Source organism: Cupressus sempervirens, chromosome 6 (assembly GCF_028749045.1).
Source record: "Cupressus sempervirens isolate cs-2001-9-10 chromosome 6, ASM2874904v1, whole genome shotgun sequence".
Classification (NCBI taxonomy): Eukaryota; Viridiplantae; Streptophyta; class Pinopsida; order Cupressales; family Cupressaceae; genus Cupressus; species Cupressus sempervirens.
In genome coordinates, this window is record NC_143123.1 from 548,974,453 (window position 1) to 549,001,075 (window position 26,623).

The 26,623-nt window shown below is 32.8% G+C and overlaps 1 protein-coding gene across 2 annotated transcripts; it reads left to right on the forward strand.

Moving 5' to 3' along the window:
• Positions 1-16,792: 16,792 nt before the first annotated feature.
• LOC149553436 (uncharacterized) lies at positions 16,793-22,460 on the forward strand. Of its 2 annotated transcripts, none has more exons than XM_089788882.1 (6): positions 16,793-17,002; positions 19,697-19,784; positions 19,932-20,430; positions 21,028-21,637; positions 21,748-21,797; positions 21,992-22,460. In XM_089788882.1, the coding sequence occupies exons 1-6, from the start codon at positions 16,966-16,968 to the stop codon at positions 22,052-22,054; spliced, it is 1,347 nt and encodes a 448-aa protein (XP_089645008.1). In that variant the 5' UTR covers positions 16,793-16,965; the 3' UTR covers positions 22,055-22,460. The 2 variants fall into 2 exon arrangements, with proteins under 2 accessions (XP_089645008.1, XP_089645007.1); XM_089788881.1 differs by having other exon boundaries at positions 16,824-17,002; positions 19,701-19,784.
• The last annotated feature ends 4,163 nt before the right edge of the window (positions 22,461-26,623 follow it).

The following is a 26,623-nucleotide window of genomic DNA, read 5'->3' on the forward strand; positions in this document are numbered from 1 at the left end:
ATGTTGAAAGAAACTAGTAAAGGATCGAAGAAGCCTCCAAACTAGGGAATGTCCTAGGAGATAGGAACAAAAGATGATCATGAAGAACACCACTGAAGCGTGTAGAAGCTACAAAGCTCTATCAAAAGTAACTGCTAATCTAAAGAACCTCCACTAAAAATAGAACTTGACTAGGTAGAGAAGACTATAATCTACACCAAATCAAGAGGCACACAAAGGCAAACAACTGAACTTGAAGATACATATGGAATGAAACACCTAATCCTAAAGAGATGATCAATCAAACAAAGGAATCATGAGAAAGAATAGAAGAACCGCCCTTAATGCAAACAAGGGTGAGGTGATAGGCAATTGGAAAAGTGGGCTAAAAGAACTGTATGTCAAGGAACTATGATCAAGATGCACAAAAGAATACATATGTGTGTACTGAGGTGATCAATCTCAGACACATCATGAGATTAATATCATAGAAGGGAAACTCAGTAGACAAATAAAGATGGAAAATAAAGGCAAAACATCAACCCCCTATGGCACTTTAATCATGAGTAGTGCATGTACAATAAGGCAAAAGATATGTGAATCCTAAGAATACAATAATTTGTATGAGTATCCTCATATGACACTGCTCAAATTAGAAGGCAAAACAAGGCAAAACTACTGAAACAAAAGTACAGATGCAATATGGCACTTTATCTCAATGTGTTTGCAAGAATGCATACAAATGATGTGTAAATAGACTAGAAGATACATACGACTAATACAATAGATAGTACAAGTCATGATGAATCATCTAAAGCAATAAAATCGATCCCCAAACCTGAAACAACCAAGATATATACTAGAATGCAAAAATGCAAAATAGTAAATAGAATTTTCCTGGAGCAAAATTTGGAAAAACAACTAGCATCACTAAAAAGATCTTAGAAAGACATTTCCAACGATATAAAGAATTCCCAAATCAAAGATTGGATGCTCAAGATATGTCTTATGGAGTGCAAAATTGTACCCCTAATTTTGATAGTAGAAATAGCCATCCAAAAAGAATCAAAATTGAAAACTAACTATACCACTATGATGGGCTCGGAACCAAATTTCCAGTGATATCTTCTTTATAGTAAACAGAGTCCATATGCTTGAGATATGAGCAAAAAATTGAAGGTAGGTCCAAACAAAGCCTAAAGAGGTGACATAAGTGTCGATGTGTTGTTGACATGGTGCTGACATCAGCAAGTGACGAGCCCAAATTTGACGGTTAAATGACCATCGAGGAAAAAAAAACCTAAAGAATGACTCCTACCAAATAAAGAAGAAACAAGACAAAGATTGCAAAAAATCAATGTCATCGGTAAAAGAGTCAGTGCTAGAGTAAAAATCTGGTGGCCAAAGATATTGAGCATGAGTTTTTTTAATAAAAAATACTAAATCCACGCATAGGAAAAAATCAATTTGGCACAAAAATACCAAACATAAGAATCTGGGCATTATTTATTGCCTGACAACTGAGACCAAAGAAATAGAAGATCCTATCAGGATCGAAGGACTAGACAATTTAGCTTTAGGATTTGCAAAATATGCAGAAGGTGAAGCAGATAAAACTTTCAACACCAAGTTGTTAGAAGGATTCAATGTGAGCAATGCCTCAAACAAGAATAGGAGCCTCAAGTCTTTTGTCTCCCAATATACCACTAGAATCAATTACATCATCACTAACGATCCATGTATAATCAGTGTCTATTTTTGAAATAGCATAGCTAGTGTGATCAAGGGCTAAAGTTGTTGGGTCTTCGTCAAAATCAACCTCGAATTTGACAACAATATTGGGAATAAGATCCAAAGTGCTTGTATCTATTGTGAGGATGAGATCATCACCCAAATCCATAAAATCCAAAACCATAAGTAAATTCCCAAAATTTGAAATAGCGATCGCATTGGCACCCATAAATAAAGGCACACCCCTTTGCTTCTTCTAATGACAAAGGTAGTTATAAAATGCCAAAGCTTGGCATTTGTCAGACAATAAGTGGCGTTGGGCCAAAAACAAAATCAAAATTTTTTTATGGTACCCCACTATTGGCAAATGCAGAGGGTCTGAGCAAAAATGAAGACTAAATGTCTAGAATGACCAGAAAATACATAGCATGACCTAAGACCACAAAGTGCGTTGAAACTTTTGCATGGGCTGGGATGTTTGCATGGATTTTTAAAAAAATATTTCTCCCCATAGTCCACATCAATGCAAAATTGGAGGAATCATGGCTTGATTTTGGGGAGAAGCTTGTCAAGTGCAAAACTGGGCAAAAATACCCTTAGCACAGGTTCTGCCAAATGATACACCCAAACCGCCAAAGTAGAAATGGTCATTGTGAGATTGATGAACTCCAGAGTTATTCTTGGCATTCACCTTGGGGTGGGATCTTTTTGTCCTCCTATTTATACTCCCTCTCATGCTCCATTTTGGTCGACCTCTCCTCCATATTGGACACACAATCCTATCATTGAAATCTATTTATTCCATACAAACAACACCACTGCTATTACCCCCTCATCATCCTTATTGTGAGGCCAAAAAAGTGTTGAACAAAAGATTACCGAGCCCAAAAATTAAATTGGGCTCATCTCTCACATATGCTGTGTCAAGTTTGATTGGCTTATCTCTATAAACTTGACCTCATTCAATTTAAGAATCATATGTGCTAATGCCCAAGGTGGCACAATCTTTGACAAAGGTGGGAAACCTAAGAATCCTTCTTACTATGATACCTAATGAGCATAAGTAGCCCATGAATCAAGGCGAGGGCCCATGATAACCAAAGGCACAAACATGCTGACTTTGGAAAAAATGTGCCCAAAAAGGAGCAATCACTAGAAAAGATGTCATAAATTTCTACAAACCATCAATGATTTCACTTTATTGGCAAGTCAGACCAAGAGAGGGGACTTTTAGCCCAAATATTGGAGCCTTCAAGCCATGCACAACTCCAACAATCCACCAAACTCTAAAGAGGGTAAAAAAAGTTGCATGGAGTGTGCTTAGTGCATTTGCTTCAAAAAAAGAAGGCAAGGCAGATCCAATGGCGAGTCGACCACAAAAACTGTGCAAACTCAAAAGAATTGCACATGGTACAAAATTTAAAGCAAATATCCATGTGCAATGTGGTAGAGAAAGGAGTGCCAAAGAAGAATCTGAAAGGGGCGGTCCCCAAAAAAAAATCCTCTTTTCAAAAAAAAAAAAAATAAACACTCCAACACTTCCCTTTTCCTCCTATGCATTTTTGTTAAATTCTTTTTGACAAAAACCAATAATGTTTTTGTAAAAAAAAAGTGACTATTTCTAATAAAAATAAAAATAGTCATCTTGTTTTTAATTGTTTGGGTGCAAACTTTTTTGCCTCTAATTTCAACAATGTCCAAAGTGGATGTATTTTAAATAGAAATGGGGGTTTTCAAGTGCTCTAAGCTCAACAGTGATGTTCGTTTGGGCTCACAGTGCTCTGAAAAATAGGTCCCCCCATATCCAATATAAAACTCTTTTGAAAATTGAAACCCTGTGAAAGAGAAAATATAGATCTGAAAACAAAGCCAAATTTCTCATGAAGAGAATAGGGGCATGAAGATCTGGAGCTCTGATATCATGTAGGAGTTGATGAAAGATCAACCCATAGCTCCCAAGAATCACTTACATGCAAAAACCTATCATAGAAAGAGAGAAGCAAAAGCTATGGAGGCTGAAATTGCTAGATCCATAGACGAGACATTCTTGATGAGCAAAAAAGAAAGATTGCTATTATCAACAATGAATTGTCTCCTTAAATGTTTATAATGAGATATCATCCTTATAAAGGAGATTGAAACCCTAAAAAGGTCTAACCTAGGTTGCATAATAATAATTAGTAAAAGAATTAAATATTATATGCCTAAATTTTAGCTTAAGCAGACTAGAGTTGATTAGAAAATATCTAATTACTCTAACATCATCACCTTTGTCATGTTTCTTAGGATCCTTTTGTTGCTTGTTTCCCTTTACTTTGGGAGCCTTTGGAGAGGAGTCATTTGCAACCAAAGCTTGATACTATGAAGAATTCAATTGGACCTTATGTGCTAACTTTTCTTGTTCCCTTGTGAGATAAGTTACAAATTCATCAAGAGAGGGTGTTTTGTATGCACTACCAAGAGCATCCATAGTAGCATAGAACGTGGAAACAAAGATAGAATATTTAGGACCTAGCTTGGAAAGAATAGATAATATCAATTGCTCATCATCTTTAGTAATAACACAATTAGAAAGCTCCAATCTAGTGGAATTGAACTTAGAGAAAAAGTTTTGAATATTGTCAAGACCAAATGGACTTAGACCTATAAACTCATTCTCCAATTTGAATTTTCTCATTCTATCAGGTTTACCAAAAATTTCCTCCAATATTATCCAAGCAATATAAGGATGTGTGCAGGATGCAATATGATATATCAAATCATGAAAGATGGTAGATCTAAGAGAGCCAAGTGCTTTATCTCTTCGATCAAACCATTTCCTCCTTTCTATAACAACTGTACCTAGTTCTAGATCTTGTACAATAATCATTCTAAGCAACCCAATACTCATCAATAGATTAGAAATTTCTTGTTTCCATTCATGATAGTTATAGGGAGTGAGCAATGAAACTTTTGAAAAATCCATAATGAATGCAAAGAATGACTAAAATTAGCTAATAACTCCTTCAAAATACTGACTCAATTAAGAAAATTGAAATCCAAATATTCACCAAGTGCAAATATAGCCAAAAAAGACCTATTTTGAAAGTGATATGTCCACTCCAAATCACTAAAAAGTGATTACAGATCTAGAAACTAGATGAAATCTCATGTACTTAAAAAAAAAAGTACCTAAAAATGTACCAAATGTACCCAAACAAAGCCTCAGAAGTTGCAAAAAAATGGGATTTGTGATTTTAAAAAAATAAAAAATGGAGATCCAAAATTATCTAGACATTGTGTAGATCGTGAAATTCTACCCCAAAACAAAAAAAAATGCTTAGGAAAAGGAGTCTGAATGAGGGAGATATCGCTATTTGAAAATTGCCTCTGAAATTATTTTTTCTAAATCGTCATGATTGTACTCCAAAAATCAAATGGCTCTAGATTTGGCCTCAGATGTCCGATTTGGATCAAACAAAATCCTCTTTATGGGTTTTTGGACCTCCTCTATATGATGCCAACTTAAGATTTGTACCAACAAGCTCCAATTTTTGCTTGCAATAGAAGGTCACAAAATACGAATCTTGAAATCTCATCCAAGTTGTGATGTCCAAATTGCCAAATGTTGCATCAATAATGAATCAAGCCAATATTGCATTTCTTGAGAAGAGGTCTTCACACCATGAGAGCTTTGATACCATGTTAGAGTTTTAGGTGACTCTACACCACCTCCAGGATCAAATTAAAGACCAAGCTAACTTCCACAAGAGATAGACAAGATAATTGTAAGAAGATGAAAGAATGATATTATTGATAATGGACTTAATTGACATCAAATAGATTGATTTAAAATGTACATAATGGGCCTCCTTATATAGGAAAGACGATAAGAGACAAAGATAAGGAAAAGATAAGTTATCACCTACACAATGTGGAATCACATGTCCACCAAAGGTGGATCATCCTCCATTGTGCAATGAAGTAAGTGTAATGATGAGGATGATAACGTGATAAGTGCACTAAAGGTGGATTGAGATAACAACTATGACTGCCTAGAGTGGAATTCTCCCACACCATGTGCTTAATTAAGGTGCAAACTCCTAGGTGTCTCAATGACAAACTACTATGCAATGCATTATCCTAAGTAAGCTTAAGTAAGTGTAATTAGTGAATATTTAATTACACCAACAATAAGCTTTGTGAGTTTTGCCAAAATATTTTCCCCCGCTTCTTTCAAACTCTTTTCTCTCACGTTGTCTCAAAGATTTATAGAGTGGTCTAGAAAATTATTTGAATTCTTGCATGCCCTATGCAATTTAAAAACTGCCAGATTCATGTTGTGCGTCTCTACTTGAAACATTATAAAAATACATAAGTAATGCCTCTATAACCTCCTCAACAATAACATCAAAGATAATATTCAATAAATTGATATAACTTTTCAAGACAAATATAGTGGTTATTTTATTGGCATTATTACAATGCAAATTTCTTAACACTTCATTTATAACACCAATGTCCATTCCATCCCTAACCAATCTCAAGTTGTCTCAATTTGATAGTATTACACAGAGATGGCCACTTGAGGAGGAAATTTACATAGACTTCCAACTCCAAATCATCCTTGATATGAAATGAATATTAATTTTATATTGTTGTTTGATTTCTGGATTTGATTGTGTGAGCAATTTTTTACATCAATGTTTCAGATCACACTTCGTGATCCATCATCAGGATGCATGCAAGAGGAGAGAAGGAGAAATGAGATAGATAGCAAACCAGACTCCCAAAAAAAGGAGGGGAGGGGGAGGAGAGGAGGAAGATTGCACACAAACAAGGACAACAACCAACAAAGAAGACCCCTAAAACAAAAAGGTCAAAACATAAAAGACCAAGACCAGAGAAAGAAGGCACAAAGAGAAGACCACAGTAAGTAGCCCAAAGACTCAATTGAAGTAAAAATATAAATTATAGATATTGAAAACAACAATGAATGAAAAAATAGTGGATAGATTAATGAATAAATGAAAAAAAGGGGGGCACAATGAAAATTGTTAAAGAAGATAAATATTTAAATTATTTAAATAGATATTAAGAAGAAGAAATAATTAAAAATTAATTAATCAATTGATTAGAAAAATGATTAAAAAGATAAATAATAATTAATCAATTAATCAATTGTTTGAATGATTAGTTAATTAATTAATCAAATTAATCAATTGATTAATTGATTAGTTAACTAATTAATCTATTAATCAATTGATTAATTGATTAGCTGATTAATTAATAAGAAAATTAATTAATCAATCAAACAATTGTTTGATTAACTAATAACAAATTGAAAGCTAATACATTAAAAAGATAATGAATTGATTAATTAGATAATTAATTAATTGATTGATTAATCAACTATTAATTAATTAATTAATTTATCAATCAATTGATTGGTTGATTAAATAATTAACTTTTCATTTAATCTTATAATCAATTAATCTATTCATTAATTGATTAATTAATCAACTTTTTATTTTTCTTTTGATTTCTTCCTTTCTTGGTTCTTTCTTTTTATTTATTATTAATTAATCAATCAATTGATTGCTTGATTAATTAATTATCTTGTTATTTTTTCAATTGATCAATTAATCAATTGATTAATTAATTAATTAATTAATTAATTAACTAATCAATTGATTAATTAATTAATTAATTAATTAATTAACTAATCAATTGATTAATTAAGTAACTAATCAATTAATCAATTGATTAATTAATTAACTATTCATTCCATCAATTAATTATCTTTTTAATCTATTAGCTTTCAATTTGTTATTAGTTAATCAATCAATTGTTTGATTGATTAATTAATTTTCTTATTAATTAATAAGCTAATCAATTAATCAATTGATTAATAGATTAATTAGTTAACTAATTAATTGATTGATTTGATTAATTAATTAACTAATCATGCAATCAATTGATTAATTATTATTTATCTTCTTAATCATTTTTCTAATCAATTAATCAATTGATCAATTGATTAATTAATTTTAATTATTTCTTCTTCTTAATATCTTTTTAAATAATTTAAATATTTATCTTCTTTAACAATTTTTGTTGTGCCCCCCTTTTTTTCATTTATTCATTAATCTATCCACTATTTTTTCATTCATTATTGTTTTTAATAGCTATAATTTTTATTTTTACTTCAATTGGGTCTTTGGGCTACTTACTGTGGTCTTCTCTTTGTGCCTTCTTTCTCTGGTCTTGGTCTTTTATGTTTTGACCTTTTTGTTTTAGGGGTCTCCTTTGTTGGTTATTGTCCTCGTTTTGTGTGCAATCTTCCTCCTCTCCTCCCCCTCCCCTCCTTTTATTCGGAGTCTAGTCTACTATCTATCTCATTTATCCTTCTCTCCTTTTGCATGCATCCTGATGATGGATCATGGAGTGTGATCCGAAATGTTGATGTAAAAAATTGCTCACATAATCAAATCTAGAAATCAAACAACAACACCAATGGATTGTGGAAATTTGATAGCTCTAATTAATTTTATAACTTAATCTATACAAAATCACTACTTATTGACAACCAATGAGGCACCCATCATATCACCTATCATACTTGTAATAAAATTAGAATGGGAAACCATGAATTTAGATGATGCTTCAGAAAAACCCCACATTCACAAATCTAATTTTCTACAACTAACACAAACATTATGATTTCTTTAGAATGACACAATCCACGATTAGATGACAAACAACTTCAATGATGCTTAGCATAATTCAAGTTTGTGCAAAATTTATGAAATCAAAGATTAATATAGACATAAATCCCCTTTATATGTGGTGCACATGTATTAGACACCTTCACTGCAATACATAGTAGAAGATTTTTAAGTCATGCTCTAGATTTGTGCAAGAAGTAATAAAAACATTTAGAAGAAAAAACTAAGTAATTGAAGTATCTTGTTCCCAAATCATGTGTTACCTTGATTAAAATCACATCTTCTTGCCAAGGTTTGCATTCCATGTGCTTCACAATGAAATAACCAAATCCTTTGTGTTTGATGAGTGATAGTCAAAAGACTAGTCTCTAATTTTGAAGCAATGCAAGAGATTGTGCCAAACTATCTTCCAATTTCCCTATCTACTATTATTTACGCCAAATGTCTTCTTGGAATTATATGGACTTGTATGCATTAAAATAATATGTTGAAACCAAGGCAACACATGTGTTTACATGCAAACTGTGCAAGCATTCAACATTTCACGTATACAACTCCCAACAAAAGATGTCATGTTATTCAAAATATTCCTCATAAATAAATAAACAGGCAAAGAAGAAGTTACATGTTTTGTTTTTAAAATTTTTCTTTTTAAAAGTGAGTTGGGTTAGGAAATGCCACTAAAAAAAAAAAACTTAAACTATAATTTATGAACTAAAACTTTAATGAAAAATTGATTGCTAAGAAACTCGCAACAATTGTGTCAAAGTCTAGGCTGACATTCAAATAAAAATAACAAAATTTTAACAAGAGCTTTGAGAAGCAAGAGTCCCTACCTATTGCGATAAGAAGAAGAAAAATTATTAGATTGACTGATCTGGACACAATACCTGCAACTTTTAAGAAACTGAAATAATTCAAGTTTTTTGATATATATTAAATGTTAGTAATATAATTAGCATTTAGTAATGGAACATGGTCTATTAATTCAAAGATCTAAATATGCCAATATCTAGATGGCAACGATGATAGAAAGGGCTCTTCAAATATATTTAAGTAAACAAATATGTATAAGCTCATTGACATTACCATAACCATTGGGATTCAAGTGAGAAGATAAGATGTTCTCTCACATAAGTGCTTAATAAAATGAAGGGTAGAGACTAAGATGCGGACAAAAAAATATTTTCACCTTCATATAAACAAATTTGACAATTCGAATTTTGATTAAAATGCCTTCTAGTCAAATGCCATTACCTATTTCAAAAGCTTTAAAGACAAAAAATGATAGATAATGTAAAATGCTAGATGAATTACTACTAGTGTCTAAAGGAACATGTATCATCCCTTCTTGCGCTTGGGTGAGTTTTTTTCATAACTTCATATCCTTATGTACATGTTTGTTAGAGCTTATTCCTAAATTTGTCACAAAATATGTTTTTTTTCAATATTTTGAATATAAGTTAATAGAAATAATTAGTTCTATCAAACAAATAGTTTGAATTATCAAAATTATTCTATATTTAAGAAATGAAACCTATAGAAATGATTTTATTTAGAGAAATAGATTATGCTCATAATTCAATTTAAATGTGAAAATAGAAAATAAAATTTAAGAAAAATATAATAAAAAACTAAACACATTTAATTTAATTTAATTCTAAATTCAATTTATGAATAAAATAAATATTACGTTGGATTTTCTTGGTTGAGATTCTAATAGTTATATATAACATACTCTTTTAAAATATTGGCAATGGAGACTTTTTTAATTGAATTTCAAACTATCATGGGAGAACACTTTATAATGTAAATATTAAGAAATTTGGAAATGAAGATTTTGGAAGCAAAATGCAATTGGCATGTAAAGCCATCAAATGCAATTGACAGGTGTAAAGCTAGATATTAGCCAACATTACTCTAGGTGCCAGTGTAGATGGGAAGATCATTTGCCAACCAAAATGTTATAATGATGAACAACGGGTAGGCCTAATCGCTAGTACTACAACTAGAGCCACATATGAAGTATTATCACGCCAAACTAAAGTATCATCTATTATTGTAGAATTGTATCTAGGTCTAGACCAAATCGGTGAAGTCTTCTGATATACAACTACTGCTTTCAATGCTTTAAAGCCTAATAATTTGCATTATGGAAATGGTTTGATCTTCAAAAATTATGGGAAGTTCATTTATGTGGGGCTCTTCAATTGTGATTTTCTTTTCAGATTATTATTATTTATTTATATCACTGATTGAAATGATGATACTTCGTTTGTGCTCAAAAATTTCAATTGAGGAACAAATTTACACTTAAATTTTCAAAGTCTTGTATTTGTGATAAGAATTGAATGAATGATCCACCTATAGTTGCTTGGAAGTTACTCTTTTGTTTTCGACATAAATTAATACAATCATTCTTGCTAGAGCTAATGTGATAAACACTTGCTTTTAAGCTTTTCTTATTATTTCAGTTTGATTTTTTTGACGAGTTTGACAATTCTAATTTTTAAATTTAAGTTCATGTTTACATATGGCTTTTTGCCATCTCAAATTTTGGGGTCTGATTTTCTTGAAAGGTAAAGTTCAAACTAGAAAAATAGTGGTCAAGGGTAATGACAATGACAATGCAGTGAACCCCACCGCCCTTGTATATGATTATCTTCCCTCTTTATATTAAATTTCCAAAAGCCCTAAAATTGGTGTTGATTCTTTTCTTAGTTGCAACCCTAGTTTTTTAATTTTATTTTTGTGCACACCATGATAACTGCAAATACAGACACATCCTATGTGACCATTGAATGGGCAATGGTTGATCTGTTGTAGTAGCCACACATTTTGAGAAAAGCCCAAGAAGAGATCAACCAACATGTGGGAAGGGAGAGGGACTAGGTAGGTCGAAAATAAGGCTGAGGATTTGGTGCTTCCGCCATGGGATCTATAACCATTAGAGGGATTTATGGCCATCATAAAGATTTATGTATTGAACAATCACCTAAAAACTACCAGAATTTTAGTTTTTGGGTTGTATGATAAAGTTGGAAATGCTAAAACTATAATGGGAATTCACCTTTTCAAAGAAATGAATTTACCCTCTTCAACAAATGGAGAAACTTTTGGAAAAAAGCAACACCAAGTTTGGGGAGAGGTTGCGAATAGGATTATCTATAATGTTTTGTGATTAGTTCCAATGATATTATTTGTTTTCATGTTGATGTGTGACAAGAAGCCATGACCAACAGAGTGTAGACTAGGGCTAAGTTGTTGCATGTGTAGACAAGGGTGTCCCAGCAATATATGTTGAAGAAGGTGCCTTGGAAAAATCTAGAATTTGAAGAAGATTCCAAACATACATTTTTCTAATTCTCTATTATGGTAAAAATTGATTTTACCCCAGCCAAATTACTCTTAGCCAATGTAAAAATAGAAATTATTGATAAGAAATTAATTAAAACATAAAATGAATTCTCAACTTTAGAAATTCATTAGTTTTGACTGGAAAAATTAATTGCAAGAAGCAATCAAAAACATTAGTTCCAGGGACTAAAAAGATAAAACATTAGCAAGGAATGTGAACATACAAGCCACACAAACATAAATTTTAACTTCTTCCCAAAAACCAATTAATGTAAGGTATTTTTTGCAACTTCTTAAATATGTCCATAACTATTTAAAGATGCTAGTTATGCCCCTTCATGAAATTGAATAAATAATTCAATTGTTATCACTCTAGAACATTGTACAAATTTATCATTGAAACCATTTTTCATACTATATGTACTTGAAAGTTTTTAGTAACCAATATAAATATTGAAGATAATGTATATAGTTAATAAATAATATTTATTTTTAATATAATATAATAGATATCATATATAAATAATAAATTATATTAATGATAAACATTTCATCAATATGTTACTATTTTTTTTTTGATGGAGGGTTCAGACCTGCGAGGCAGCCCAGCGAGGCACAAAGCCTGCAAGCTACCAACCAACAAAGGCCACCACATAGACTTTTTAGGAACCCGATACGGGCCCACTCGTGCCTGGAACCTCTTCAACTTAGAGCCAAGGACTGAGGGGCATCCACACTGTCAAAATCACCTGGGGCACAATCCTAGCCTCATCCCTTATGACGTCGGAGCCTTGCAGTCAGCAAGACTTGATCCCTGGTGGGCTCTTTGTAAATTGAAATAATTGGCATTTCATAAACACTATAGTAATTTTAATTAAAAATAAGTTATTCTCATGTAAGGACAATGTTGTAGATAAATGATAAGAATTGACACAATAATCATAGATATAAAGGATATATTTTCCACAATTAGTCAAATTGAGATAATGTTGTCAAATATTCACATGTGTAGTTTTTGAGTCAAATTCATTTATTCATGTTTTATTTCCTTTGGATGGTTATCACACATATTGTCTTCACGTTGTCTTTATATTTGCAAGCCTATAAAAGTTGGTAACGTTTAAGGATCTTATTTCTTAAGATGTGATATTTTCAACTTCAGTTACATTGATTACTCAGAGAGCTTATTTTAGTCTAAATAGTTTTGAGATTAAATAAATTTTTGCCCATGTGTTGAAAATACAATCACTAAGGTACAGCTTTGGGGTTTTTTGTTTTACTCTAGAGGCTGTACAAATCAATTATAGTGTGGTATATTATTAATAATTTCATCCGATTAATAGGGGATTATTGTTTTTTTAACAAAATTAATTTATTTTGTTGAAAATTTAAAAAATATTTAATTTTATCCAATGATATTTTTAGAATATGAATTTTAACAAAAAATCATTTTCTAAAATATTAATACAAAATGGTGCACTTGGTGAGGCTTTGAGGATTTTCAAAGAGATGCCTCTACCTATTACCACCTTGTGGAATGCCATTGTTATAGGATAAGCATAGAATGGTTTAGTTGACAAGACCTTGTAGGCCTTTAAGAAAATGCAATTGGCAGGTGTAAAGTCAAAAACATGATAGGCATATTTGTCAAAGTATTGTCAAAAGTGATTTTTTGTTAGATTTTCTAGTTTTAAGTCCCCTGGTAGACATGTATGCCAATTGTGGAAGCATACACAAGGTGCATGAAATATTTGACAAAATATCTCGAAATGTATGATTCAAGGATATGTACTAAATGGATTTGTTAAAAAGGCTTTTGAATTTTTTTAATAAATGCAATTGGTAGGTCCTCCTACGCTATACCCAAATGGGATGAAGGAAAATGAGTTTTTTGAACAAATTCCTCAAACATATGTGGTTCCATGGGTTGCAATAGTTGTAGGATATAGACATAATGAGATTGATGAAAAGACTTCAGAAAAATTTAAGAAAATGCATTTAGCTGGTGTGAAACATGATTCCACAAATTTTGTTTGCATCCTTTCTGCTTGTGCCAAAATAGGAGCTTTGAAACATGACATGAACATCCATTGAAGAAGAGTCAAAAGCAAATCATTGTCTGATGTTCTATTTGCAAGTTCCTTGGTAGGCGAATGCAAAGTTTGGAAGCATGGACAAGTCATTTAGGTTATTTGAGAAAATGCCTAAAAGAGATGTGTGCTAATACAATGTAAAGATTATAGGATATGCACAAAATAATTTTGTTGAAAAGGTTGTGGAAAATTTTGAGAAATTTCAAATGATAGGTGTGAAACCAAACTCTATCACTTTTTACAACATATTCCTAGCTTGTGCCAAAATCGGAGGTTTATAGGAAGGTATGGACAATCATCAAAGCGTTATTGATTATGGATTTTTGTTAGATGTTGTAGTTGTAAGTTCCCTAGTAAACATGTATGCAAAATGTGGAAGCATACAAAAGGCACGTGAAGTGTTTGAAAAATACCTTAAATAGATGGGATCTTCTATAAGATAATTATTACAAGATATGCACAAAATGGGTTTGTTGAGAAAGCGTGTTGTGATCTTTCATGCTTTTTACTGACATCGTTTATTGATTTGATCAATAAAAAATATATTCTACCTAACAAATAAAGTTTTTAGCATACCATAACATCTTATGTGAACATCTACAATGTTTTAAGTTTATGACTAATGTAATGACCACTGCAAAATAAGTAAAATAGAAAAGCATTTAAGCCTTTTTAAAAGTGAAGAGATGATTAGTATTGTCCAAATATTTGACCTATTACATCGATGACACATTTTGCAAGGAAAATAGAGCTAGCAATTACTTGAAAAGAATAAGATTTCAGCACAGTCTCCCTGATTTTGCTTAAATCATTCCAACTAGCCTTTTAGTAACCTAGAGGAGAATGTACCTATAAAAAGATATCACCAATTTCATCAGGAAATGGTTTATATTTTTGTGAACTCTACAATTTTTCCTGACCATTTCACCAATTATTTTAAGAGGAACATAATCTAAAAGCAAATAATTAAGTGAGAAGACTATAAACTCTTGTTCAAGATATTGTTCATAAATTCAATTTACAATAGTTTCTTTCAATGCCAAAATATACCTTCTATTTCAAAATGATTACTGGTACACAATTTGTATACTTTGTATTAAATGCATTTTCATTTCACCATATCATTCACCATATCTTACCCCTAAAAGCATTATACAATAGGCAATTTTTTTGGTGCTTGCATCTTTTTTTTTTTTTTTTAAAGATTGCAGGAATCGGTGCAACATGGCCCCCCTATAAACTGCAGTGCCCCTGGTAAACTTTTTAATGTGACCGGTAGCGCTGGCGCAACATACCCACCGGTACCACGAGGACAGGGGAGACTAGAACCCGTGACCAACCCCCTGCAACAGGGAAGATTTAGCCAACCGAGCTAGGGCCCCCGCTCGGTGCTTGCATCTCTTATTTGAAAGGCTTTTTATTTATTTATAAATGTCTTAGAAAACAAGAAACAAAATATCAAATCCAAACTCTTTACATCTAAGGGCTTGTTTTGTTGCCAGAATTAGTGACACTAGAATTGTCCAAATTTGGAATTTGAACAATTTGGAATTTCAAATTCGGATTACAGTTTTTAGAATATGGTTGCGACTGTTTGGTTCACCTAGAATTTATAATGAGAAGATACATTTCCTGTGTTTGCGAATTGGAATACCACCTGAACATTATCTTCACACAATTCATTGTTCAATGATTCAATTAATCAATTTCTCACTTTAAAAAAAAAAAAAACACAAGTTTCATAACAACAAATAGATATGGAAAATTGGCAAGTCCAATGTGTTCTACAACTTCCAAAAAGTCTTGTTCCCTATAGAGCTCAACCTCGAGCCCTTCATTTGGCCATACCTTTCCTTCAAATTCACCTCTCATTGACCCAACATTTCATTCTCTAAAAGCTTTGTTATGAACTATAGGAACAACTTTCTACTGGAGTTTTCAGTCCTTGAGGATGAGCCAATCGTCCATTAATGCATCTAAATTTTGCTCATTACCCCTGCATTCACCACCCACAACTACTCCATGGACCAGAGAATGCTCAGGCACAGGATTTCTCAGTTTGTGATCTTTTCGTATTCTTACCCGATCTCTATTACGACTCCTTTGTCGAAGAATTTCGCTTTGCTAGGGTATTATCTTCTGCTCGTGGCGTACAAAAGGATCCCCGTCTCTTCCATTTAGATGCAACTTTTGCAATAGTGAAGGCCAAGCATAAAAAAAGGGGATTTTTTTGGATCTTTTGCTTCTGGCTCTAATGAAAAACACGAGTTTCATAACACTGAGCAAAGCAACTAAGCAAATGCAACAATATGAGATTTTGCCCAAAAATGAAAACCAAATAGATAATAAAATAGTTGGGTAGACTTGGAAAAACTTAGATTTCATTTTATTTGAAGATAAATTGGGATACCAAATTCAAATCAATCCAAATTCCAATTTTGGTTTGACACATCTGATCTGTGGATTACAAATTTTCCAGAATTAGTGATGCCAATGCCTATCCAATTCCAACAACCAAACTACCCCTTAATTCTACACAATTCTATCCTCTAGACATTGACAACATCAATTCAAAATATACTTATTTATTTAACCATATTAATTAATTAAAAAATTAATCGATATTATATTTTAATTCTTAATAAAAAAGATATGGTCAATACGTGGCTATCGTTTGTAAAGGAAACAAACATCTCTTCAAGGCCATAGCGAGAGAACTTCATGCATTGCCCCACAAATTACAATGCCTTTAATCTGAAGGCCTTTCAAAATCCAAACGTTTAGACCGTTAATAAAACAAAATTTAATCACACCAAACATAATTAACGTGGCCGCGCCTCTATTGTAAACTTTTAAAAAGAAAATTCTACCAACGGATAATCTCCACTAGTGGTCTATTTGAACGTTAGCGATGTTCTCAATATCATAATTGCTTTTGCCGCCCCCACAATTTGAAATCAAGAATATATACAATGAGTATCCATTCTCAAGGTCTATGCGATTTACATCAACATCTCCTCTGCATTTTGTATTCAGAACTCCAAAGCAAATCTGCATAGACATTGTAACTTTTGGTGAGTTGGGATCTGTGAAGAACGATGGAGGCTTCCAAGGATCATCCTACTCCATATCCAGGTTACATTATGCAGTTTTGTTTTTCATTTAGATTCTATTTGATTTGTCTTTTGATGTTTATCTTTGGGTTTATTCTGGCAAATGCTACATAGATTTTTCGGACGAGGGTGATATTTGGGCAGAGATTCTTACTTATTGATTCTACAGCTGAAGGCTTGAACATAGCCTTTCTTTTGTAAAACCCATATCCCACGAAGATTTTTCTGGGTTTTTTTGTCTTTTTTAAAATTCTGGCTAGGTTTTGAATTAGAATTTTGGAGTGGGTTACTGCTGCGAAGGTTGATTCTGTCAATTGACATGCAGTCTCGTTGCATCAATTCATGACTACATGCTCTGTGGCTGCTAATGGATGCAAGTGCAGAGGGTAAGTTCTAGCTAGTAAATTAGAGACTTGACAAGAAACGTGACGTGTTTGATCCCAGGGTTGGGGAAACAGGTGACATAGAAACACTGACGTTCTGTAATATGTTTATGCTGATTATTGTTTATCTGTCCATAGATTTTGCGTTGTTCATGGAATAAGAGGTGGGGTTTTAGGGGCGCATTTAAAACCCCAAGTTAGCATTTCTTTCTACCTTAACTCTAGTGCATCATCTTCGTTTGAAAGCCGTAAACTGCAGCTTAGTTTAGCTGTTGACAAGTGCAGATCTCAATATCATTGCTCTGGAGTCGCATTTGTTATCCACATACAAAAGGTGGGTATGATTCCCACACCTAGAGCTAGATCTACGGGACTAGAGAGTTAGGTGTTCAAATAATGCCGAAGTACATAAATTCTCTTGTAAATTGTGCCAGTTTTGGGGATTTTTGCCAGGGCATAACTGTAAATCTGAAACCTATGAAATGTCTGAACTGCTTTTGCATTCTGCTCAATTGTGTCTGCGTTGTAAATCAGCACAATAACATCCGGTTTCATTAATGAAGGTAAGGTTTGGGCCTTTTCTGAAATTAGCATTTCTTTGCCCCATAGTTGATAAAGACGTGTCACTTTGTAGTACATGTATATGGTAGGCAATAGTTCTGCAATTATAGTAGGTTGAAATAGCATCAGTTTACTTAATATTGAATCACAAATTATATGTGCACAAAAAGACCACATTCTTTTTTGTCCTATCTGTTATTGTAGAAAACTGGGGATTAGGATTTCAATCATATAAACGTTGATGTAGCTCTGTACTTCAAGTCACTTTTATGATTTATCCTATATTCTAGCATGGGAGGAAAAATCTGTAACATGTTTTCTGAGTCTTATTGTACAAGGGAACTAGATTCTCGGATTTTCTGGGTACTCATCTCCATCACTTAACTGTAGTACAGTTTGGGGTCTGTCCGTCTTAATCTCAGTCTCAATTAGGATTTCAGTGACTTAAATGCTGAGCATCTTATACCTTCAAGTCACTTCTATACAAAATTCTGGCACGAGAGAAAAAACCTCTTATCTGGTTTCTGAGTCAGATTTGTATAAGGAAGATGGAATTTGGGATTTCTCTCTCTCTCTCTCTAGAGTCATATTGGGTGACATGGCACATGCACAAAATACCTCTTTCTCTCTCTCTCACACACACAATATAACACCAGTGCTCTTTGTATTGAATCACTACTCGGACCTGTACAAACGACTGTATTGTGTTTAGTTCTCACTCCCTTTGACAAGGATTGCATCGTACATAACGAAAGAGCATAATTTCTTGGGTCCGTGCCCTTCCTGCTACCTCCCTGAAAATGGCTATCCAGCCTCTAGAATGCACCGATGCACAAGTTACCCTTGTACACCATCACTCCATCACTTATACAGTGTTGAATCCTAAAGGTTGGATGGTTGTTTCCCTCCCTCACCCCTTCTATCTCTATCTGGATATTTGTCTTTTTATTGTTAAATGCAGAAATTGATATAGATTTATGCAGGTTTGGGATTGTGTCCTTCATTTTGATGCTGAAAACTAAGAAAATAACTTTGTTTTCCGTTCAAGGCATCTTAATACCGGGACTTGTCATAAGAAACACTTTTGCATAGTGTGTCTGATTGAGATTGTGAGTGTGTCTTCAGAGGGTAATTTTATGAGATTCTTCAGCTGCAAACCAAGTTATTCATTTGGTGCATCACCCATTTGGTCTTATTCATTTCACAAGCAATTCATTCTTACCCTTTTCTTGTTCATAGTTAGCATAGGTGAGTACTATTAAGGTACTGGCCTTGTAATCCTGAAGATTCACTCTTGCCATAGGATACCCACAACCTAAGAGTGCTTCAATGTTTCAATAGGAAAGCTAGGTTTTCATATCTTGCTATAGGTGCAATCCTGATTGACAACAGTATATATGTGAACTGGTGTTTGGGTGTACTGTGTGTGTATGCTATGTTTACATGTAAGTAATCTCTATTAAACTTCATATTTTTGTTAAACTGTGACATCGTCTAGGGCTGGCTTGACAACATCAAATTTTCCACTCTTCCATACAAGAAGACCAGGATTCGTACTTCGACATTTCTGCTCTTTATTTGCAACTGCTGATTTGTGTCCATACATTGAGTCAGATCTATGTAAAACAGTTTCAACTTTTATGCAAAGTATAATTGCCATCTAGACCATGAAAATTCAATTTAGATGTTTTAATTTAGTTTGTTTTCTTCAGCCTAATTCTGCCTGTTGGATATATTTTGATTTCAGTCTTGTTTATTTGTCTATGCCGCAGGCAGAGTGAAGCAGAGGTTTGCTCCCAAACCTTCACTCAAAGGCCAAGAACGTACAACTTCCAATGAAATAACAGTCATGCCTAAAAGGTGAGAGTAAAACTTTTATCCAATCAATTGCTTTTCTCAACCATCTTGCCCTAGTTGTACCAGTGGAATAGATCTGTTTTAAATATTTTATTTGGGCGCGATGCTGGAACAGTAGTTGATGATGTATGTGTTTTGTTTATCTTTCAGAGAGAAACGATTACTAAGTGTGAGCAAGAGTGTCAGCACGTTAGACTTGTCAGGAAAAGATAAACCTGCAAGATCTACAAGAAGGTTGTCTATTCCTTCTAAATATGCAACCCCTGTTTCCAAAGCTGATCACAAACTATCTTCCTCTACACCTTCAGGCAACACAACAGACAAAAAGTCTACTTCAAAGCCAGATTTTGTTCTTAGACCTTTGAACAGTGAAAACAAAGCCAGAGCTAATGCAAAATCAGTGTCAGTATCATTTCAAGGTTCAACCGGTAGAAATCAAGGTAAGGCCAATGGTGTAAACAAAGACGCATTAGCAACGCCCACTAATGGAGTAACAGTGCAGGAAGTTCCAAAATCTGGACAGAGAAAGAAGTTCAACACCTTGATGTCATCTTCCTACTGGTTGGCACAAGTCAAGCTTGCAGAATCGGCAGGGAAACATGCTATTTCTCTTGGGTTTTTCCGTCTTGCTCTTGAATCTACTGCTGAGGTAAGAAAACCATTTGAACGCTTTGAGTTACCATTTCCCATTGAAGCATGGGGACTCACCCCCCCTCTCCCCTCCCCCCTCAAAAAAAACCTCGAATTATCCATCCCCTAGATGTCCCTGCACTAGGCACTTGGAATACCTGAGTACTCCCACCTCCACCTTTCTGCAGCCAGAATGAGTACTTGAATTTCTATTTAATTTTTTATTTTTGAATGTTAATATTGGGTATGTTACTATGTTAAATGTTCAATGAATTTGGTTAGTGTTGCAATTTTGCTATGTTCAGGTACTTCAGTTTGGTTTGTCATACTGAAACATCATGTCATAACTAGCATTTCAAGTTCTACATGTCTAAGATCTAATACCCCCACCCTGCTGCTGTCGCCTCATTGTTCCCCAGCCATTCTGAAATTGAGGCCCTTTGTCCCCCTATCCTGGAAACTCGTCCAGATGTACCCTAGTCTCGGTGTTACAATGCTCTTTCTGCACTAGGTTGGATTTAGTCTTGATTGAAGCTTATTTTATGTTTCCAAGCAATGTTTGTTCTTATTATGCTAATAAAGTTCAACTGGATTACACTTCATTGCACATGCACAGCCTCTGCAAAGGCTCGGAGATGAGCTGAAATCATATGCTAAGAAGCATAATCTCCTCGATCTTGGAGAGATTGGTAGAGACGTTTTGCAGAGCTATGGTATCTTGGAAGAAGTTATTGCCGAAGTTGAAACAAAAGTACGGCCCAAAGATGTTATGGCGCACATACCTGAAAATGTTGAAGAAGAAGAAGATTCTAACAGCGGGTCTGACTCCCTAAACTCCAAAAACAATTCCACGGATGCAGGCTCGCCAAAGGTCAATGTTTGCAATGCTAGAAAGGCTAGAAAATCTGACTCAAACAGAAATCCTTCCACTGAAAAACCGGACTCAGAAAAACCGGAGGACCTGAACTCCCCAATTGGCAGGGGTGGCATGACTCAAAAGAGGAAGAAATCTTCAATCCAGTCAGTCACAAGAACACATACATCCACAGCCGGAAAGCCATCAAATGCTACTACTCCTGCAGATAAGGCGTCTTTGGCCTGTAAAAATCAGCATGCAGCAAGGCGCTCCTCTTTGAATCCCTCAATGAGGAAGAATCCTCAGAATGAAATCAAGGCTGCAAGCCAAAAAGACAAGGGGAGTAACATGAACAAGCCTTCTCAACTAGGTAGTTTCCTTGTAAAGCATAATGCATTGTTTTTTACGAGTTAGGAATGCTACAATCAACTATTCTTCCTTTTAAAGTTCTACCTTTAAGAATTATGTCCGTTGTGGCAGATCCGCCTTCTGTCATGGAGAGCACCGTCGAGCAGGACAAAGAGAACCTGGTAGGATATATACCACATTCCCCATCCACTCCTCATAAGTAAAATATGCTAAATGATTAAGCATCCATGTTACGGATCATACTACACGATCCATTATCACAATGCAAGAGAGTCAAGGAAAAACTAAAATGAGTCTTTTAAAATAATATTGGATATATAGAAAAGCCTAACTTGGATTCTTGTATTTGTGACAGGATGTTCAGCAGATGGAAACTCCCAACATACAGAATGAATCTGAGGTCTTGGTTCAAGGGTAAGATTGGTTTACAAATAATTCTGATGCGGTTCAGGATTGATTTCAGTTGTCTAATTTATGTCGAGTATCTTGGTTTTCTACAGAGATAGTGAAATGGTGTTATGCATAGATTCTAAATTTTAAGGTTTGTAGAAATTGTTTGTTCGTTGAAGTGTTAATTGTAAATATGTAAATGTCATCGAGTTTATCCGAACCAATGATTGTCGTCTGAGGATCTATCTTCTTGAAAGCGAGAATGTAAGAAGCTTTATTCTTTAATTCTGTAATTCTATTAGTTTTGGCTATTGAGGTTTCTTACCCTTTATCTGCATTTCGGTCTGTTGGATTGTTGAGGCCTGTTGATTTGATCATGTATTCACACAATGAAGTACTTATCCATCCAGTAATACTATTTAAATTACATTTCAGTTCGTCTCAGATTGTTTACTTATTTAAATTAACATTTCTGGAATTAATTTTGTACAATTTTAAATGGACATTTCAGATCATTTTATCCACTCCTCAATTCTGTTTCACGTGATGTAAAAATTTAGATATTTAGTCCAAAAGGGTCTTCCCATGTAAATTATTGTATTATGGAATGAAGTCTATTTGTATTATTTTTGTTTAATTTCTTTAATTGTTAGAAAGATTAAATATTTTTATATTAATTACCCTCTCAAAATTAGTATAGAAAGTCGTTTATGAAACTTAGCTTCTTTTTTGAAAATTGTTTATGAACTTAACTTCCTCTTAGTTGTAATTATTTTAAAATAACAATTTAACCATATTCAAAACATGATTTGAGGAATGAATTCTTTCCAAACAATTGAAGAATTTCCTATATATATATATATAGATAAAATTTATTAATTTTAATTAGTATTTTTTTTCATATTTTTAATAAAAATTAACATAAATTGTTTTGTACTTAAATGATGATTGATTAATTACTTTATTATAATTATGATTAGAATAATGAACAAGTACTAGTCAACTAGATTAAAGTATTTTATAAGTATTTTAGATGACCTATATGGAAAAAAGGGGCTTTAGAAAGAGTCTTGTACCCCCATCTATTTAGAAGTAGGTATATATTTGGTTTGGGTAACAAAGAATGTCATTGGATTAAGTAGTTAATCTAAAATTTGGATAGATCAATCCTAACAATGATTAAACTTAAGTAAACTAAAATAATATTTAAGTAAATAATTTAAATAAATCAACAACAAAAAGACTATTTAAAATTTAAAAAATGTCTTATTTTTTATAAGTAAATTTTAAAATAAGCTTAGATATAAAATACATTCCTTGTTGAAAACACATAGAAATGTTTGCATTTGATCAATTTACTTTTGCTTCATCTAATTTCCATCATCTATACTAATTAAATAAGGCAAAAAAAGTTAAATTAATATGAAATACCATGAAAATGAAGTATATCAAATCTAGTTAAGTGTGTGCAAGTTGGATTAGTATTGGGAGGGGCAATCTCTTGGGAAGTCTTGGTGCTTCACCTAGATCTAATGAGAGGTAAGTGTTCAATTATTCTCATGGGAGATGGATTTGTGTGAATCACTACTCATGAAACATGGGTTAATATGTTTGACTCAAATACTTCATAGTTAAATCTTGATAGCAATATCACAATATATCAACCTCCCATTAAGTAGATTTTTCGAATATCCTTGATTGAATGTGTCATCACACAAAAAATTAATAGCATAATGAGGCTAAAATGAAAAAGAAGCGAGGGACTTATGAAAATGGTTGAGAAGACTATCTTTTCTAGTAAGAATTGGTAGATTTTGTTGTTCATAGAAGGAATGAACAATCAAAGTTGGAAATAAATTTATATTCTTACCATCCTATGAAAGTTAGTATTCTACATTTTGATAAGTCTCACTACTTTTTCATAAGTATTGGTATGCTATTAAATTTTTGAGTGAGGGTACATTCAATCAAGCATCCTAGGAAAATCTACTTAATGGGAAGTTTGATACACTTTATTTTCATGGTATTTCATGTTAATTTAACCTCTTTAGCCTTATTTAATTAGCATAAATAATGGAAAATTAGATGAAATATAATATATTTTCCAAAAGGGGTCCATATAATTATCATTATAGAAAGTACACATGATTATGAGAGGGATCATGTGAGGATTGGGAAATAAAGAGAAGGGATAAAGTGACATGAGGAAATAATTAAATAATTAATATTATTTATTTAATTATTTAGGAGGAAAGGGTTAGAGATGTGATATTAATAATTAAAGTAATTATAATCTTTAGGCAAACTTAGGAAAGATAGAATAAAAATGGATGGTTGTCTCACTCCTTTCCATTTAAGCATCATTATGCTATTAACTTTTTGAGCAAGGGCACATTCAATCAAACACCTTAGGAAAATGTACTTAATTGGTGGTTTGATATACTTCATTTTCATTGTATTCCATGTTAATTTAGCCTCTTTTGCGTTAAATCTTGAGTGTTTGCTTGTTTTTGTGTTTTTAATTTTTATTAATTTATTAAGTAGAAATTTCATGCACACATTTCTAGTGGGGTTTGCATCATGGGCCTAAGATAATAAATTTAATTGCTTTTAGTTGATTTATGTCTCCAACTTACATTTTGTTGGATTTGCACATGTAGGGGTGAATCACAAATACAAGAGAAAATTGCAAACATTTAGGCATATTCTCTTAAATCTTATACATTATAGACTTGATTGTATTCACACTATTTTTGGGTAGGTTTAATTCTATATGATTCAATTTGCCTTGAGGTACATGGAAGTGGATTCTCCTATAGACTAGTTGATTTAGAAATCCTTGTGTAGATTTGCTAGTTACTCCCAACTTGACAACAACGTGACTTTAATTCTAGAGGGGTGAGTTTTCCATAAAATAGGCCAATTCACTAATATGTTCACAAAAACGTGAAATGGCTAAAACTTGAGCGAAATTTAATGATAGTGCGAATAAAAGCAACAAGAGATGTAAAGTGTCATAGTTCCTACCATATGTTCGATGGTTGTGCCATGGGGTAGAGAAATAAAGTGTTGAGATGAAGTGAGAACATTTATAATTTGGAGTGAGAAATGCATTGAATCAACATTCCTTTGTAGTACTAGTTTATTTTATGTAATTGTGAAGTTTTTAATAATATGTTGTTTATATTGTCTATTCTTTAAGGGATTGAGCTGTCTTGAAAAATCATATCAAAGTTTGAATTGAAAATTGTAATTGTACAAAGAATCTAAGAAATAAAAAGAATCTAAGAAATAAAGGGAATGTAATTGTAAAAAGAGAATTATTTTTTGTATTATCCAGTCCAAAAATCTTTTTGTATTTTATAATAAGTCATCAATTTTTTATATCTCATGACCATAATGTGACTATTCGCTTTCAAGCCAAAGGTTAGAAATTTCTTTGGTTGTGATTGTTAATTGTTGTGGATGAACATCAACAAAGAAACTTCTAACTTTTGATAGGTAGAGAATTGTAGTTTCTTTGCCTCATGTCATTAGGATTTCAACATCAACCTGTCCAAATGTTTGCAAAGTGATTATAAGTCATTTGAGATCATTGCATGTATTTAGTATTAATTAGGTGTTGTGCATTAAAAAATAATTTGACTAAAAGATCTTTATCAAGAAAGCCAAATGCCTTTAGAATAAATGATAAAAGAAGCTTTGACTTGGCTTAGAAGAGTGGATAATAAATATTTTCTTGTAAGTCATAAACATATGAAGGGAAATATTCAATATAAGGAAATAATACTATGTAAGGAAAAATGGACTCTAGTGAGACCAACTCCAAAGAAGCAATTCCTCCTTTATTTTGGCCAATAATAGTTTGTACAACATAATATACAAGGTTTTGTTTTCAAATTGTAATGAATTTGGTACTAGTAATGTTGCTGTAGAATTACTAAACTACAAAAATAGTGATTTTTGATTATAAAATAAGATAAAAGGGTCATACTCTTGGTCCAATTTGAAAATAATTGCATTTAATTGTGGTTTCTCAAAAGAAGTATATATATATATTTCCAGAGCATCTTGATTTCCTAATGACATGATGTAATAAGGGAAAGTTAATGCATAATTTGACAACATAAGATATGCCTATCCAAATGATTGCAAGTTATTTGAGTTGGTTACATGTAGTTATTCCTAATTAGGTATTGTGCAATAAAAACTAATTTGATAGAAAGATCTTTATCTCCAAAGCCAAATGTCTTCAGAACAAAAAATACAACAGTTGTCACTTAGATTGCACCCTTGTGCTGAATTTTTTTTTAGTAGTCTAGTGAAACAAGGGATGATCCTTGGCTTATGGGTATGCCATGTTAAGTATCAACCTTCGGTATAAAGGGTCACCTTCCCTTGATTCACCTATCAAACTGGACTTAAAACTTCGTAGCAAAAGGGGAAGAGAGAGAAAAAAAACTCAACTTGAAATGAAGGTGATTCACCAAAATTTATGAGGGTGGTGCACCCTTGAATGGAAAATCCACAACTGAAAATGAATACAACAATTTGAGCACATAAAGATCCTAATGTAACAATTTGCGGATGTTCAAAA